Below are 19,161 nucleotides of genomic sequence, written 5' to 3' on the forward strand. Positions count from 1 at the left end.
GTCAATTATGAAGGCAAATCTTCATAAAATGAAGAGAGATTTGAACTACAAGGTAGGTCAAATAAAAAGTTCTTGAAGATCAATCCATTCAAGAACAACGAAAGAATTTCCAAAAAGCAAGAGGAAAAGGAGGTGCTCAAAGTAATTGCAGTCCTATACTCACTCATTCAAAAAAAATTGAATCAATATGGGTGACTCGTTGAGCCTCAAAATACAAGGTTGATCAAGTGCAATCAGTTCAGAGATTCATATTCAAGAAGAAGCGCAAGAAATGCCGCAGATGAATGAATCTTATGGAAAAATCCCCAGCAAAGCAGATCCAAGTCAAGCAAGGCAAGATTGAAGGCATCAGAATGAATTGATCATTGGTTTAATTACCCTTAAACACTTGTTTGAGCCTTTTCATCCATTTCTTTCGTAACCATGAGCTCTGGCATACGTTACGTACCTGAAAAGTCCATTCTAATCAAACATGGATTTCTATGTGAAAGAGACTATCTTCAGATTTCATTCCGCTTCTCAGGATTGATTTTTATTTGCAAAAATTGGTTTTTTTAAATCTTTAATGCATGATATGAAAAATGATAAAATGGGGGTTCAAGATGTAAATTTTTAAATAACATCTTGGAACCAAAGGAGGATTCGAGTTGAAAACCTGTAAAGGTGGCTCGAATATTGAATGGTGCAACAACAACATAAGAGACGATCTTAAGCTCTTTATGAAGCATCACACATCCTTAAGGCGTCCCTTAGATTTTGGAATCAAGAAGTATCTCTAGGAGATGAGAATAACAACCATTTCTTCAAATTAGAGAAAGTTCAAATAGACAAATATGTTGGACCAACCTGAAGAGACTTTACTTTATTAGAATCAACCTAAGCCTTAAATCAGTCAATAATTTTGGACACTTGCCATAGGACTATGTTTTTTGATTTAAAAGTGTAGTTGATTCTTTTGATATTCTTTGAATTCATGATTTGATTCTATTGTGAACATGTGATAGGCAACAGTTTACAAAATTCTTTCATTCTTCGATAAAGAAATGAGGAAAAACATTTTCAAACAGGACAACCTCAAATGAGGAAAGTTCTTGAAGCAAGTTGTTATTTATTCTACCTCTATTGTAGAAAAATAATAGAGATGCCATAATGATGAAGCACTTCACATTTCTTAAAAGTAAATGGTCTAAGAAGCCAGAAAGTCTGGAAAATTGAACTTGTGACGCTCTCCTGTGACATTATTAGCAATTCATCAAGAAAGATTATCACTTATCTCATGTTAAGGGCGATAAGTATCACCAGACAAATTATTTTCCCCAGCCATCAATCCATGTCCCCTATAAGACATCACAGAGCTATAAGTCCCATTAAGGTGTATTATGGGAATGAACAAGTCCACCACCTGCACTCTGGTTATACCGTGATACTGGCTCAAGTCTTGATATATCATTGTGGCCTCTTCCATGCCGATCATTTTCTTTGTCAGGAGTATATCCATTATGTCCTTCAGAAGATTGTTTAACTTGAATTTGAGAACTTATGGCACAAAATAAGACATTGGAACAGATTCTACACTTATAGACCTTTCATATTGGGTAACATTGGTTACAGGATTCCAAAAGTAGAGATAATCAGTTTTACTATCAACCAAACCTTTCCATGGTTCAGGAAAAGTGGGATATAGAGTGAGTATCTTGGAGCAGCAAAAAAGGTAGTCACTAACAATCATTGCAGGAAAAAACATCAACAAAAATTCTGAAGTCCATCCCAGTGATGTTTATTTCTTCCAGTAAGGTTGTTACACGGGATGCTATCGACAACAAGGTTGAATCCGCCAAATCTACTCATCAATTGCTCCAACCGATCATCATTCAGTTCTTACACATCTGCTTTCAAATGTATGCTGAGTTGGTAAAGGGCAACCTCTGCACCACTGATCCCAGAGAAAAGAGACAAGACATTGATGTACCAAGGGAACATGTCTCTTAAGACTAAAAGATGATAAGTCACTATGTCAGCCTAGAATAAATTACCAAGTGATTTATACCACTCTGTCCGACTAGACCCCTCCGGATCCAAAAAATGGGCACCTCATTTAGAAGAGGCACATATCTTAAACATTTCCGTCAGAATGATAAATTACTTTTAAGTTTGTGACAACATGAAGAGAATTCCTCAAATTACTTGACAACACTATTTTTTTGTAACACCAGAATGAGAGTATTCAAGATAAACATATTTGGGGCATGAATAAAGCCACAAGTACCTACAACAGTGCATTGTCAATATTGGACCTCGTGGGGATCATGATATTCAAGTCAAACAGACGTTGAGAGTGAACCAAAAATAGAATATGGGGGCATCTCAAAAGCCCATTTCAACTGAAATGATCCATGTGGGGCATTTTGAAGGCCCACGTCATTATGAATATTTGGGCATTTTTAAAGCTCACATCAATAAAAAAGCAAATACTGGGGCATGCTGAAAGCCAATTTCAATCAGAATCAGGAATGTTGACGCCTTTTGAACGCTTGTATCAGCAAATGTTGGGGCATGCTGAAAGCCCATATCATCTTGTGTCAAGATCATTGCTTTGAGCAAATATTTCCAATAAGACATAAAAGAATGAAGAATAAAAATGGTGAAACTATGACAGTCAAGCTGACTATACATAATTGTTTCATTCATCAGGCATTTACATTAGGGTCTTGTTGTTGAACAAATATCTACTCAGCAAGTATGGTTTTAAATACCCAATCTTCTTAACCATGTGTCATATGGCAGCGTGTTCTTTGTTAAGCTACATCACAATTGCATGGATAAAGATGGTCCCCATGTAGACCATTCGATCCAGGGTTCAGTTCCTCAAAATCTCGACTTTGAATTTTTTTTTCTGTGTGTCAGTGATGATTGTAAATATTTCTTTGAGATTCCTGCAGTTAATTTCAATCATACTGTTGGGGCTACGAAGCTGTTTTTCACAACAGTTTTTGTTTACTTGATGACATTGAAGAGGGAGGCTCGAGTTTACGTATATTACCCTTATTCCTGTTGTTACTGGGGTTATCATTGCCAGCCAGGTTGAACTGAGTTTTCATCTATTTGGTTTTATCATGTGCTTTTAATCTATAACAACAAGAATTCCATGAATCTCCTTCTGTACATGGCTCCTATAGCGGATGTGTTTCTACTTCATACAACACTCATTATAGAAGAAAACGTGATCGGTATCACACTTGCCCTTGCATGAGACGATATCAAGATCAGTTAGTGTCTCTTATTCAATTCGGCACTAGCATATTTTGTGAATTTGACCAAGTTTTGGTCATGAAACACACTAGCATCTCACTTGTATTCCCATTGAGTTTTGGTCTTAAGTGGTCTTGTGACATCATACAAAAGCTTTGAATATTGTACAAAGAGCTTCATTGATAAAAAATCTGTGCAGAAACAACAGAAAAAGATGAATGTGTTATCAAATGCTTTAAGAACATATGGCCAGAAGCCACAAGAAAGGATGAATGTGTTATCAAAAGCTTTACGAAAATCCGTGTAGAAATCACAAGAAATGATGAATTTGTTGTCAAATGTTTTACGAACCAGTGATTATGGTAATGAACCAATGTTGCAATCATATTGTATTTCCATATATGGACCCAAGATGAAGTTTTATTTAAACCCCAAGGTTATGAGTGAGATATGATGAAGATTTCTTTCCACAGAAGGGAAGTAGAAATTTTAACAACAAGAAACTAGTGGATCCAACTAAGGTTGAACGACAGGTTGTTGTTAAGCATCTCGACATGATATGGTCCAAGTTGCCTTGTTCGAGATCCAATTAGATATGGAAACATAAAAAGAATTAAGATAAATCCTCCTTATTATGTGTTTTAAGAGTCAAATTAGAACGGACACTGATCTCCTAATTAATCTCTGCTGAGTTTGACATATCTACATCTACATTCTTCAAAGATGATAGATACACTCTTCAAAGATGATAGATTCTCTTTTCAAAGATGATAGATTCTCTTTTTAAAGATGAAAGCCTTATTGGATTTTTACACAAGTCCAAGCAAAGAAAGTTGGTTTTATCCTATACAAAACGGGGCATCAAGGTCATAATTCTGATTACGACAAGAGTTCCATAAATGAAACATTTCTTCTGAGATTTTAATACAAGAAAAGAAGATACAAAGATACAAGTTGATCAGATGGTTCTTCAGAAATGCAAGCTTGATAGCATAAGTTGTTACACTGATATCCAAAGGTAACCCTGGAAATAAATGATTAAGTGAAGGAAGACCAAGTTCACCACTTTGAAGTCAAATGAAGATTGCATCAACATTTATGCATTCATAAGAACATCATTTACACAATAGACAATTCATTACATCGATTCATTTGATTGCATTCAAACATGAAGTTTTACAGATTTTCATATGAAAAAAGAATATCCATGATACCTTACAAGAAGAAGGTAGAATTCAAAACCTCAAATGCAAGAATCACACAAACATCTGAAGAATAGATGGACGCAATCCACAGAAGAAGCATTATTTTGAAATGGGGCATGTTACCCAATCAACAAGTTATTTTGAACAATGAGAAAATGATTTCCAAAGTTTCTCATTTAATCTTTTCTAAAAATGAAATTGTTGAATAGTAAGAAAACGATTTCCATAGTTTCTTACTTAGTAAACTATTTCTCACATCTGTAAGCCCTTCAGTGCATGATGTTTTCAAAACCTTCGGGTCATTTGTAAGTCCTTCAGTGCATGATGCATTCAAAACCTTCGGGTCATCTGTAATCTCTTCAGTGCATGATGTTTTCAAAACCTTCGGGCCATCTGTAAGCCCTTCAGTGCATGATGCTTTCAAAACCTTCGGGTCATCTGTAAGCCCTTCAGTGCATGATGTTTTCAAAACCTTCGGGTCATCTATAAGTCCTTCAGTGCATGATGTTTCCAAAACCTTCAGGTCATCTGTAAGTCCTTCAGTGCATGATGTTTTCAAAACCTTCGGGTCATCTGTAAGCCCTTCAATGCATGATGTTTTCAAAACCTTCAGGTCATCTGTAAGCCCTTCAGTGCATGATGTTTTCAAAACCTTCGAGTCATCTGTATGCCCTTCAGTGCATGATGTTTTCAAAACCTTCGAGTCATCCGTAAGCCCTTTAGTGCATGATATTTTCAAAACCTTCAGGTCATCTGTAAGTCCTTCAGTGCATGATATTTTCAAAACCTTCGGGTCATCTGTAAGCCCTTTAGTGCATGGTGTTTTCAAAACCATCGGGTCATCTGTAAGCCTTTTAGTGCATGATGTTTTCAAAACCTTCGGGTCATCTGTAAGCCCTTCAGTGCATGATGTTTTCAAAACCTTCGGATCATTTGTAAGCCCTTCAGTGCATGATGTTTTCAAAGCCTCCGGGTCATCTGTAAGACCTACAGTGCAAGATGATAAGACCTTATGGCCATTCTTAAGACCTCTAGGCAGAATGTTTTCAACATTTCCATTGTACTCAAAATAAGCCAAATGAAAAAAAATTATTGTCTTTTTCGTATTTGCTCTATTTTTGTTAACACAAGAATGAGCAAAGAGGGGCAGATGTAGACACTAATTTTTCCTTTTTCTTTTATTATTATTATTATTATTAATTTTTTCATTATTATTATTAATTATTATTATTATTATTAAATAAAAAATAAATATTACAAGGCCCAAAATTTGACCCAGATTACAAGCTCAACCTGGTCTAGGCCCAAGATTAACCCTAAAACTAGATTAGGGTTTCCATCATCCCAACCGCCGCCTCAAGCTTCCAGAAGCCCACCGCCGCTCGTTGCCGCCGCTCCTACTGCCAGGTGACCCAACCCGCTGCAGCCACGACGCCGCTGCCTCGACGAAGCCTCCAGAAACACCACGAAGCCCTCCACGTCGAAGCCCTATGGTGAGTCACTACCATAGCTATGGTGACTCACCGAGGGCCATTCCTTTAACGGGTCCGGGGAAGACACTGTGGTGGCTATAAAAGCCACCACCAAACCTGCAAAGAAGGAAAAAAAAACACAAACAGCGACGGGAAAGCAAAACTCACACCAATAGCAAATAAAACGGGAAACAACCAATAATCACCACCAACAGCAAGCTATCATAAACAGCAAACCAACGACGAAAAATAAACCGAGAGAAGAGGAAGAGAATTACCTTCGTCGGAGCCTCCCTACGCTGTTGAAATCGAAACGTCGTAGGTAACCACTTTAGATCTACATGTTTTGGTAGTGATCTAGGCTAAAATACCTTTGGATTTGGCTTTAGGGAGAACCAGACTTTAATTTGGGATATATATGTAATTTTCGACCACCGTAGGTGGTGGCCGGCGGTGGCGATCGGCGTCGGAATATGGTGGTCGGCGGTTGCCGGAATTCCCTTCGGCGAGGGAAGCTAGAGAGAGGGGAGAGCATTTTCATCTCCCTCTTTTAGAGAGAGAGTGAAAAAAAGAAAAATGAAAGAAGATGGCCCTTAGGGCCAGCCATAAGGGGTTTATATACCCCTCCCAAACAACGTCGTTTTAGGGGAGGGGTATATACGTAATTTATACATAAGGGAAAACCCTTTCCGTAATACCTGTAGTTTTGTAATTTTTCATTTTAGTCACTTAAATCCAATTATAATCATTTTAATTCGGTCTTTTAATTTTAATTACTTCATAATTTAGTCACTACCATGCTTTTATATATTTTAAGTAAAATAACTAATTTAGTCCCTTATAATTTTATTAATTTTATTTTAATCCCGTATTAATATTTATGGATAAATTACACTGTTAGCATTAAAATTTTATAATAATTCGAATTAGGACCTTTAGGTTTTATATTTTATATTTTAGTTACTGATTTTTTAATTCTTTTCATTTTTGACTAAGAATTTTAATATTTTATATTTTAATCCTATTATTTTAATTTTATGTGTTTTAGTCACTATTTAATTGCAATGTAATTTGTATTATTATCATTTCAATTTCAATATGTTTAAATTTAGTACTTTGATTATTATTTTATTTTATATTAGTCATATATATATATATATATATTGTTTAAATAATAATATTTATTTATTTTTAATATCAAAGAAAATGGCAGTCTTAAAGCAACTAGATGTCCTATTCTGGTATTTTAAAAATAAATAAATATCTTACTTATAAAAACCAGAAAATACATATTGTTTTATTTAAATTATTTTCTTAGGAAAATTATTATTTTTAAATATTTATTTATTTTCCAAATATTAAGAAAGGATAGTCGTAAAGCAACTAGATGTCTTATTCATATATTTTAAAAATAAATAAATATTCTGCTTATATATATATATATATATTTACTTCATTATTTTTTAGGAAAATTATTATATTCTTATTAATATTTATTTATTTATTAATATTAAAGAAAATGTAATCTTAAAGCAACTAGATGTCATTTTCTAATATTTGTAAATAAATAAATGTCCTATTTACAAAACCCTATATATATATTTAATATTTTTCCTTAGAAATATCATATTAAATTTGAAATAACACTATTGTAAATTAAATTCAAATTTAAATTCTTAAATTCTATTATTAGAGACAATTTATAATCGACATGTACTAATTTTGGGCGTTGTGGGGTGCTAATCCTTCCCCAAACGTAACCGACTACGAATCCCTTTTTATTTCTAAGAAGAATGAATTTTTGGTTAAACGCATACCAATTTATCTTTTAACTAATATTTTCTTAAAAACTCTTTTAAAAGATAATTTTTAGGTATTCGACTTAGCTAACCCAAAAAGATCGATGGCGACTCCCAAAACATTTTTTAAATCAAAATAATTTTTTATCCATATTATTTTTCCGTCAAGTAAAATTTTGTGCCTGGACGAAAATCTGTTACGACACTCTCTTCCTAGATTACTGAATCCAGCTGATGCACTTCACTCCTGCTGATGTCATCGCACTCCCCCAATGGATTTAAGTTGGCCACATCCTTAAAGCCCATACCAGCTAAATCCTCAATTATCCTATCATTTAGATGCTCTAACCCATACTTTGAAATAACATCATCATCATCCCTTACCTCTACCACCTCTACTCTTTTCAAAGTTCCCCCAGGCCAATTAAACTGATCCACTACCGGCCCCAAGCACTTATCTGTATCTTTTACCCCTCTCTCAACAGCCACATGGTTCTCGAAACGTCCTTTATCCTCTTCGGTTTGGATACCAACTTTCTCACTTCCTTCATCGATTTCCCAGTCACCATTGTCTGGATTCCTAACATTATCATTATCCCATTCTCCTGGACACTTTCCAGGACATGCTTCATTTAATGAGCCTACTTTTGCTGACATTTCATCTTCATTGACACCCACTTTTTCCGATGAGAACTCCGACGACGGAGTTCTGATGGGATTTTCTGGGGAACCATCTTCTCCATCGAACCCTTCCTCACTTTCATTCAGAATCAGCCACTTTAATCATCGATTGATCCACCATCCCTACTTCTACACCCTAACATCGAATTTCAGATTACCGACCACCAACTCTACAACCTCATGTATCCGGGAAACCAGAGAAGTGGAGATCAACATGGTCACTTTTTCACAATCTATAATATGATTATAGTTCTCACCATACACCTCAAATCTTCCCCACACACCTGCCAATATCTTCAGAATAACTTCATTCCAGCAGTGTAGAGGTATTCCAACAAATTCTAACCACACTACTCTTTCCCTCTGACAAGCAGCCTCGGACTAGAGAAATACATCCTCAAATATCTCTTTTAGATAAGACCAATGAAGGTCCTCAAGCATTAACAACAGGTCTTCATCCTGAATGGTCAGCAGAAAAGATTTCCCATATAATCGCTGAACGTTAATTTCTCCCAATCCCCACTTTTGAAGTCTGTTTATAATACTCTCTACACTACAAACAGAAGCCATTACCCCAACCAAACACCGCTTCATCCTATTCAGATTGTTTCATCAATGTGCCCCATAACTGTCTTTTTAATGCAGTCGCTTGGACTTTATTCTCACGTACTGATTCATCCCCTGATCGTTGATTCAATCTTTTCGGTCTCCATGCCATTCTCTCCAACCCTCCTTTATCATTTCAGACTTTACTATTATACTTAGCCAACTCCACAAAGGTACGGTTACCATATATTACGAGACCATTCAACCTGTCTCTCTCAAAGCTTCATTCAAATTAGTTACCCTCACAAAAGCAAAACTGGAACCTGCACGACTCCGCTTCCTTGCAATGTATACGCTCGGTACATCTCCTTGCCAGCCAACGACCTGCCACAAACCTTTCCAATGAACTGAATCGGGAAGATTATCCACGAATAGTGCAACAGTTGAACTTCCTTGTTCCATGACGATTGCGCCCTTATTGTTGCAGAGTCTAAAAGTGCAATTTGTGCATACTCATCTTACTCGCGTACTTTATATTCTCATTTATTTATATTGGGTTATGATTTGAATGAAATTAAAAATTACAAATTTAATCGATTTGATTGAAAATAAATCTTTCATCAAATACTTTAAATTGACATAAATGCTTTATATCATAAATGTTGATTTTCAGGTTATACTTATAAGTGACTTTGATGTAAGTCAGTTTTGTATTATCATATATTATTATATGATATTTTTTGTACTATCGATCTATGATTAAATTATATACTGTCATACTTTACTTTTAGTTATGAAAAATATTTCATTAAGTGTATACTTAGTGTGTGATGATTTCACTTGTAGGTAAAAGAAATCAAGTGAAGTATGGAAGCGAGGACTACATCTCTAGCGTTAATAATGACATCTTACTAATGTGTTCTGATTTTCTAGTTGGCATGTATATTTATATGTGATGTATATATATAATGTGTTAATGATATTTTAGTATGACTATATTTTGGATTAATTTGTAATGGTTTATGTTTATTAGTTATAGAAATGGATTACAAGTTAATATTTTGGCAAAGTTAGTTTAAACTGACATTAAGATTATTTTTAGTTTCTACAACAAAAATGTTCTTTAGCGGCGTTTTTTAAGTATTATAGCGGCGTTTTTAAGCGCCGCTAAAAGCACACGCGGCGATAGCAAAAACGCCGTAAGAAGCGCCGGCAATACTAGCGTCGCTAAAGTTAGCGGCGTTTATGGAAAAAAATGCCGCAATCGGTCTAAATCTATAGCCGCGTTTTTTTAGAAAACGCCGCAACAGGTCAGCTCTATAGCGGCGTTTTTCGGAACAAACGCCGCAATAAGTCGAGCTCCGAAAACGCCGCAAAAGGTCAAATCTATAGCGGCGTTTTTGGAACAAACGCCGCAATAGGTCGAGATCTATAACGGCGTTTTCTATGAAAACGCCGCAAAATGTCAGATCTATAGCGGCGTTTTTGGAGAAAACGCTGCAAAAGGTCAGATTTATAGCGGCGTTTTTGGAATAAACGTCGTAAAATTTCAGATCTATAGCGGCGTTTTTGGATGCAAACGCCGCTAATTATCGTTCTTGTTCTAAGATTAATTTATATTTTGCATATTTCATTTCTTCTCTACATCACCTAAATTTATTATCATGTAGCTTTATCTAATTGATATCAACCATAAATTTAAACAAAATAAATTAAAATTTATAAACATTAAAATTAAAAGTAATGTAGTTTGATATTGTTCTTTAGAATTTAGTCTAGCTACTTTCACTTTCAATTAAAAAATACTATTCACTAGAAATTCACCAAATAAATCCCCTGGCTCCGGTTCACCAAGAAGACTCCTTGCGCGCTTCAATGCTTCACTTGAAACAGATAACGAAGTATCAAATTGTTTCTTACATGCATCGTATGAGTCTTCCCACTGCTTGTCACGCCATAAGCAAATATGGTGTCTGTGAACAAAATTTAACACTGTAAGGTAAAAGAACAAGTTTTGAGAAAATACAAATTAAACGCCATAACTTTCGATATCAACCCACAATTTTTGATGCAAAACTGTGAGTACTATTCAGAGCAGGCCAAAGCATAGGATACCTAAGCAATTAAATCGTTCCAGAAATCTAAACTAAGTTTTCCTAGATTAAAATGGCCTTCCTACACAGTGATTATGATGTGGAATCCTGAATGGGGAAGCCATTAAATAAACATCACGCTACAAGCATAAAATAAAAACCTCACTTCTGAAAGAAAGAAACCTGTATAATAGCCTTAGGCCAACGTGTTAAAACTGCTTCAATGAACTCATCAATAATTGATAGATACTTTTCCCCTTCTAACCTAGGTTGTCTTAGTCCTAAATATGTACAAACCCAAAAAAAAGTCAAAAGAAATCTTAACAATCTGTTAAAAAAGGTAACAGAAAGCATTTCATATGTTCCAGTCTATGCAGGGAATAACTACATAAGAACAAAGTAATTAAATACATTTTTTACTCACAAAGTGGGTTGTCAATTAGCTTTAGATTGTTAGTACCAACATCTAGCATAACTGGGTGTATCTGTCAAAGACATATTGATTGAATTATTAAAGTTATAACACAAGAAAAGAGAGTTGCCATGTCAAAACAAAGTTGAAACCATAAAATACAATAATAACAGGGAACAAATATTTACAGGTAGATATAAACCAAATAGTTGCAAATAAGCTCACATGCATATAACAGAGAGCTTCAACTGATGGTTAAACATATCAAATACAACCAACATCCCAACACAAGTATGAAAATGGTCGCAAATGGTTAAACTTCCCAAGCATACATATCACAAATTCTTACCTTTAACTCGTCTCTACGTACAAAATGCTGTTGATCACCCCTTATCCTGCATAACGATAAACAGATTCCATCGATCATCACTTCAGCACCTTAAACCCTATTGTTTGAAGCTCAGATGAAAATGATGCATTTCGTTTCAAGCAGGAAGATTAAAGGATTATGAATAAGAATATTTCAACGACCAGGAAAGGCAAGGATCGTACGTGTCAAGAATAAGACGTTCATAAGCTTCTGAGATCGTAACACCTTGATAGTGTTGCCTGTATGAAAAATCCAGTTCACTTTGCACCGTTGAGAACTCCAGACCAGGCTGCTTCACCTACAACATAAGCAAAATGCAAATCAGCATACATGCATAAAGATCTTGCAATAAATTATAGCAACGGTTTCCTAGCTTAAACTAAAAACGCAGGATCCTGACACTCATGGTTGGCTGCATGAGCAGTTTTCATAGAACACCACTTCGAATATCAGTAAAATCTAGAACATCGATATGGATGTTTCTAAAATATGATAAAATGAAGAAGGGACATCAAGTATTCAGGATTGGTTCTCAACAGTGCCTAAAGGTTTCCACAAGGAGAATCGGAACATATGTACGATCGACAACTGAAGATGTATGATTATGTGAAAAGGTAACTGTTGGCTCTGAAATATATTATGTTCAAATTTAGGACAGAAATAGCAGAACTTATTGATTTCTCTTGATGCATAAAGGAAACTCTACAAGCAGGAAACTCTGCATACATGGAAATTATAGCTCTAATAGCTTTCAGATGGATACGATGAGTTAAGCGAACTCACTGTTAGTTTCATGTACATCGCTTCATAAGGTTGCAAGCGTATGATAAACTCATTTCTTCCTTGCTTTTGACCTAAATAAAATGTCAGAATACTTCAAAAGAGTTGCAGCTCTACTGAAACAAGCAATCATATAAATGAAGTTCCAAATAATCTTATAGATCTACTGTCATACATTGGAATATATCCCCAAGAACCTCCTTAAATTGAATGTGTATCTCCGCCTTTCTTGAATTCAAAGCTTTCCCTGCCTTTAGTATAAATGGAACACCTGACACAAATCAATCAGCGGAATTAGAAAATCCAGTGAGAATCTCAAATTAAATTTATGCACCGAGTTTTGTAAGCAACATGCATTTTAATCAACACAAGGAACTAAGGACTGAAGTTAATTTAGTTTTGCTATTGATCATTGACCATTCTTTCACAGCTATTCAACTAAAGTATCGCAAAAGTCAAATTGAAAAGATCCACCCTTTACCCAATTACCCTACCACAATGTATATTCTGTAAGCTAGCCTGTTAATACACTCTCAACATGAAATATTGAACAACCCAATTGCGCATGTTTAAAGTTTTTTTATTGACACCTCTCAATAGCGTTCAATATCAAAGTTATATAAATAACTATAAAGACATACTCATTAAGAATAAAGAATCAAATTAACCTAAAAAAATCATATTAATAATAACAGAATTTGTAAGTATATAATGTTCAAAAACTGAATAAGGAACTGCCATACAAATTGGAGAGATAGTGCCCATGACCTAAGCAGACAACAAGAAATGATTGGCAACGGATGATGCAGTCTCATACTCACGGGGGAGAAGTGAAGGGAGCTTAATTTAACTGACTAGAGATTGTAGAAGCAGACAAAGCTAAAGGCTCAAGTTCCAATACTGACTTGTTACAAAGTTCCACATATAATACTTGCTACACGACTATTTACTATAAAACCCTTGAAAGTTTGAACCCAAAAAGAAAACCTGAAAGATTTTTCTGCTATGAAACTGACTCCAAGAGAAACAGTAAGAACATGTCTAAGATGTGTATGTATAAATTCTAAAAGCTTAACAAAACCTAGAGAACTCGTCTAAGATGTGTTTGCGTGTCTGTATATATAATTATAAGAGTTTAATAAGACCTACAAGCCAAAACAAGAGAAGAACCCCATTTTTAACTGATTGAAACATTGAAGCCACAACAAGCAAAAGGAAAATTGATTGCAATATGCATGATAAAGACATAGTACTGCTATTTTCTTCGCTTAACGCTTTATTTCTCTTTAATGAAGAACAGACTAAGGATTTTCCAAAATTAGTAACTTTTAGTAACCGATAACAAGGGTATATTGTTTATCATTGGAAGAGTTGATAACCAGTGGGCCAAACTTTTCGTATCAGTTAGGCTTAGAATTAAGGCAATAAAGAACTCAGCTGAAAGAAACTATGGGTATATGCCATTAATATATATATCGAGTACCTAAAGCTTGGAAAGTGATGGAGGCACACAGATATCCATAACTTTTTAGACACTTGAATTGTCCTTTTCATGACTTAAGAAGCAAATTTAGACACTTCTATGAGGAAAATTTATGGGTTACGTGTATTATTGAACGGGATGACGAATAGGTGGGACTGGATGGTCTTCAAATTGATCAGAGAGAATGCGTCTCTGGTGGATGGTCCACCAACAAGAGATGATGGATGATTACTGCGAATGGCTATCAATCACAAAACAATGGCAGTGGGCAGTGGCAAATGGCAATACCAATAATCTGACATGTTTCCAACACCATCTCTCTTACGCATTTGAAGTCTCGGACTGTAGTTCCAATTTTCAACGATCTACTGATAAAATCCACTTGGAAGTTGGAAGAATGTCCACAAAACTTCTGTTTTCATCAAGTAATTAATCAAATACGCTTTTGAATCTTTTCCCTAGTGAGGACAAAGGTGGTGGGAACTGGGAAGAAGAAAATTTTTTTGCAGTAAGCTATTAAGCTGATATCATCAAATCCCATAAACAAACAAATCTAATATATATATATACCTCCTTTTTCCAGAGTTTCTGCTCTAAACACTCCTGGAGCCAGGCATTGCCTAACTTATTTGGCCATCATCGAAGCTCGTCTTCATCTCCTTTTGCCTGCACAACTGCAATCTCGCTCGCAAATATCTTGAATGAAATAATCAAAATCAAATATCTGCAAATCATAAGAATGGATCTAATTTATTTTAGTGTAAAGGAACAAAGATAACAGAACAAGAGAGGAAAATAAACGGATTAATGGATAAAGGTTCACCTTTTTTGACATATTCAACGGTTCCCTCTGGACTTATATCTCGTTTTACTTTTGGTCTAAATGTATTGGGAGCAACCCAGAGCAGTGGCACTGGAGGCAGAGCGCTAAGAGAGGTGTAGTGGTGGTGAAACAGGAAATTTGAATTAAGTGGTGAATGAAGTAGAGAGGGAAGAGAGAAGATAGAACATTTTTATTTTTCAGAAAGGGAGGGAGCCAGAATGAAAAAAATAGGTGAAAGGGAAAACATGAAAAAGGATGCGGGAATTGTAAACTTTAAACTTTAGCAGCATTTGTAAACACAAACGCCACTAAAGTACGAGTCTATAGCGGCGTTTGTATAAAAATGCCGCTAAAGAACGTATCTATAGCGGCGTTTGAATAAAAACGCCACTAAAGTATGTGTCTATAGCGGCTTTTGTATAAAAACGCCGCTAAAGTACTACTCTTTGCGGTGTTTGTATAAAAAACGCCGCTAAAGTACTACTCGGCGTTTTAAAATGCCATCCTATTGCGGCGTTTTATAAAACGCCACTAAAGTACTACTATTGCGGCGTTTGTATAAAAACGCCACTACTATTGCGGCGTTTGTATAAAAACGCCACTAAAGTTGTGGTGTTTGAAGTGTAAACGCCGTTATATGTTTAAAGTTAGTGGCGTTTACTCTCAAAACGCCGCTAAAAACGCCGCTGTATAACAATTTTGCTGTAGTGTTACTTGTTATATGTTATATTTATGAACTACTAGTTTGCTGCTTGAAAAATGGATTTGATTAGAATGTTAGAGAAATTGATTTTGGTTTTTTAGCAATTAATTGTTTAAGGTTTAAGGTTTGTTATTTTAATGACTTATATCCAATGTAAAATTAAAAGTTTTACGCCATTGTAAGATCGTTGGATTGAGGGAAATCAAAGACTGAGATTAACTCCTTGTTTTTTAGTGAATATCTTTTCATTTCCTACTGTTAATCTCAACATTTTGTTTTCACTCATCTAATGATCCTAAGAAGGTATAAAACTTTTTAGTTCACTATGTAATTGGAACCTAGCCCTATATATATAAAGGTAAATTCACTTTAATACTAAATCGAGTATGTGCATACTAGTGATAATAAATCGCTTTAAACCTTAACTTGATATTCAAAGTTATTTTCAGAATAATCACTCGATAATTGAAAACTAGTACGAGATACTTAATATAAAATAATTTATAATAATATTTGATAACGTGTTTAAAAACTCGAATTTCATAAAAAATCAATCAATTAAGTTCAAAAATCATTTAATATTTAATAAAATAAGAATTAATCGAGGAACACGTTCGGTATAAATATTTCATAACTTATCCAATATAAGATTAAAAAATCTAACCCCTTAAAAATTAATTTATCACATCCTAAACACTGAAATCATTTTAAATAATAATTTAATCGAAAAATTCTCATTAAATAGGTCTAATTCAAATCCTAAAGCATTATAGTTGTTTAGACAGCAATAATAACAAAGAATACCACAACCATGTTGTTGGCTAAAGATGCCTAGGCAGATTGCTCGGTTTCGAAAACAGTGTATGCACGAACACTGCAAAAAAGGAAAAGTAACATTAGTGATAAAAATAAAAACAAAGTAGTCCTCCATTTCGGATTAACAACACATCTATCAGCTTTCTCATTAATTTGCTTTAACTTTATAGCTTCTTTTCGCAGCTTCCAAGTCTATACAGGAAAGAAAACCATTAGAAAAAAAAATTTACTAAAAAATTTGAAGACCCAAGTGAGCAGAAAGAATCATAGAACTCACATCGCTTAGAGGAGCAAATCGAATTCTAACAGACTCAATCTCTCTAAACTTGCTGAACTCCTTTATCAACCTTTTCTTCTTGACTTTAATAAGCAAATTTCCTACAAAAACAGTCCTCAAAAGTTTATTCTCATCATCATACCATTCTTTTGGAACCAAAGCAACCACCCCAACGTCCTCTGGGTTCTTCCTCTTCTTCCCCACAATCACCTCCTCCTCTGCACCTAACGCTTCCGCCTATGTTGCACTAATATGGATAGGGGGATGGAGACGAAAAACAACAATTTCTAAAATTATAGGGTAGGGGACGCCATATAAAAAATTTTAAAATTATAAATAGATGTAAAAAATCATAAATAAAATCAATAATTCATAGAAAATTAGTGTAACACCCTAATTAAAATCCTAACATTTGAGAATTTTTTTTCCAAATCCCCAAATTAATTTTGGTGGCCAATTTGAAAATATTACAAAACTTATTTTCAGGGATCAACTTACTGTTATACCAAAAAAAAATTAAATCATATTCTAACTCTTTTTTCTCTCCCCGCTGCTTCTTCTTCCTTTTATTTTTTTCTCTTTCTTTTCATAAACCTTCAACTGTCCATTTTGAAACTTTGATTGGCGGAGTTCCTCGATACAGCCGACAAAACTTTGGGCTCGCCAGCTCCGTAATCATCGATCTGGTTCATCGGGGAAGATCTGTTCCATTAACTCATCGATCCGATTTGGTTCGTCGAGGAAGATCTGTCCCATGCAAAAAAGAGCATCGAATGGAATTTTCAGTGGCTCCTCTGTTTTTTCTATTTTGCCTTCCTTTTGTATTTGCAAGTTATGACTACAACCAAGCTTTGAGTAAGAGATCTGATCACCTCCCTGGAAACCAGATAATCACATGGAAAGCTAACTCCGGTTTGAATGACGATAAGACTAGTGGGGTAAGCACAAAATTAACCCAGCGGACGTCCCCGAAACATCATCAGATAAGCATTGATCGTCTTCGAATTCGGTCAATCGTACCCTGTTACTGTGGCACGTTCCCAAGCCGCCCTTGTAGGGAACGTATTGAGTACTTGAAACGGGTTACTTTGTCATCCCGTGCTTCATACACTTCCACTGCCACCACTGCCATTCCATATTTCCTTTCCTCGTACTCTTCTGTAACACGTGCAACCCACGGAATTCATCATATGTTGATGAACGACCGTATAGACACTAAGTGTGCAACCCACGGAATTCATCATATGTTGATGAACGACTGTATAGGCACTAAGTGTGCAACCCACATAATTCATCATATGTTGATGAACGACCGTATAGGCACTACATGTGCATCTCAAAGAAATGATAATGACTTTAAATGAATGAATTGGTATTTTGATGGATATGAAATAATGTCGTATTAATCTCATCTCATTAGTATTCTAGTCTCACTAAAGAAATACTTAACGTATGTTTTTTTCATGCGTAGGTTCTATCCAGCTGAGTAAGGAGTACATCTGACATCACAAATCTGGAATCACCTCATCAGCAACTGTATGATAGATATGTCTATTTTGATATTATTAGTCAGCATGTAATAGAATTATGATACCGCTCTGCAAAGTTTTTGGTTATAATGATGTAGGAAGGATAAAAATCATAGAACGTTAACTTTTATTATATACTGAAGTCTTTAATGAATGTTTATAAATATTAAATTCAAACGTATAATGAAAAGAAACAAAATTTTATAGGTTTCTCTAAAAGTGGTAATGGATTTAAAATGATGTGACATCTGTATCTCATGTACGGAAAGGTATACGGGATATGGGTGTTACATTTTCTCCACCTCATCTCTCTTTTTTTTCTTCTTTGTCACATCTTGGACTTTTAACCTTTTCGGTGTTCCTTTATTTTTTTTCATCGCTTAATTTTTTTTTGCATCAAAACCTGAACTTTCAACACTACCATCTAAAGGACCCATATTTAGTTTTTCTTTAGATTTATTCTTATCCATGATTGAGGCGAGCAAATGAAGATTGAGAGAGAACAATAATTTTAATGAATCTTCCTTTATCAAGGGTTAGACAACTTGGTTCATTGCTAAGATGAAGATTGAAGAAGAAAGACTAATGAAAATGGCAGGTTTTCAGTTAAAAAGAAGTATGGAGATGAGAGAGCGGAGATGAAAGAGAAGAGTAGGTCAAAATAATGGTCAAGCGGTGCCAAATTAGCGGTTAACACGTCTTGTCAACTTTCCGTCACCCATAGTAATGGTTGTTAACATGGAGTGACCAATTTGTAACAATCAATAACGCTAGTAACCAATTTGTGACTTTTGAAACATTAGTGGTGGAAACAAAAACTTACTCCAACATTAGTGACAATTTATCTAGTTTACCCTGAAAAGAATGATTTCATGAGTATTGGATTGTACCTAAACTAAAATGATCAATGATCACATTCTATA

The 19,161-nt window shown here is 34.9% G+C and overlaps 2 protein-coding genes across 2 annotated transcripts; both read right to left on the bottom strand.

Annotated features, from left to right (window-relative positions):
- Window positions 1–11,365: 11,365 nt before the first annotated feature.
- LOC120114618 (glucose-6-phosphate 1-dehydrogenase, cytoplasmic isoform-like) lies at window positions 11,366–13,372 on the bottom strand. Its single transcript, XM_039135465.1, has 7 exons — window positions 13,351–13,372; window positions 12,783–12,878; window positions 12,611–12,681; window positions 11,989–12,125; window positions 11,807–11,852; window positions 11,470–11,530; window positions 11,366–11,373 (listed from the first exon to the last, which is right to left on the bottom strand). The coding sequence occupies exons 1-7, from the start codon at window positions 13,370–13,372 to the stop codon at window positions 11,366–11,368; spliced, it is 441 nt and encodes a 146-aa protein (XP_038991396.1).
- A 3,048-nt stretch (window positions 13,373–16,420) lies between these two features.
- LOC120114619 (RNA-binding protein 34-like) lies at window positions 16,421–18,675 on the bottom strand. The gene is made up of 5 exons (XM_039135467.1): window positions 18,642–18,675; window positions 17,797–17,867; window positions 16,710–16,946; window positions 16,566–16,624; window positions 16,421–16,490 (listed from the first exon to the last, which is right to left on the bottom strand). Exons 1-5 carry the CDS (start codon window positions 18,673–18,675, stop codon window positions 16,448–16,450), a joined length of 444 nt encoding a protein of 147 aa, XP_038991398.1. The 3' UTR covers window positions 16,421–16,447.
- Between the last annotated feature and the right edge of the window lie 486 nt (window positions 18,676–19,161).

Source organism: Hibiscus syriacus, unplaced genomic scaffold, assembly GCF_006381635.1.
Source record: "Hibiscus syriacus cultivar Baekdansim isolate YM2019G1 unplaced genomic scaffold, ASM638163v2 tig00110236_pilon, whole genome shotgun sequence".
In the NCBI taxonomy this organism is placed as follows: domain Eukaryota; kingdom Viridiplantae; phylum Streptophyta; class Magnoliopsida; order Malvales; family Malvaceae; genus Hibiscus; species Hibiscus syriacus.

Coding starts and splice junctions, on each gene's coding strand:
- LOC120114618 (XM_039135465.1), bottom strand. CDS start 13,372: ATGGGCACTATCTCTCCAATTT. Junction 12,126..12,610: donor CGATGTACATGAAACTAACA/GTGAGTTCGCTT, acceptor CTTATGTTGTAG/GTGAAGCAGCCTGGTCTGGA. Junction 11,531..11,806: donor TACGTAGAGACGAGTTAAAG/GTAAGAATTTGT, acceptor TGTCTTTGACAG/ATACACCCAGTTATGCTAGA.
- LOC120114619 (XM_039135467.1), bottom strand. CDS start 18,675: ATGGGTCCTTTAGATGGTAGTGTTGAAAGTTCAG. Junction 16,625..16,709: donor GATTTGCTCCTCTAAGCGAT/GTGAGTTCTATG, acceptor TTTCCTGTATAG/ACTTGGAAGCTGCGAAAAGA. Junction 16,491..16,565: donor ATTAATGAGAAAGCTGATAG/ATGTGTTGTTAA, acceptor CCTTTTTTGCAG/TGTTCGTGCATACACTGTTT.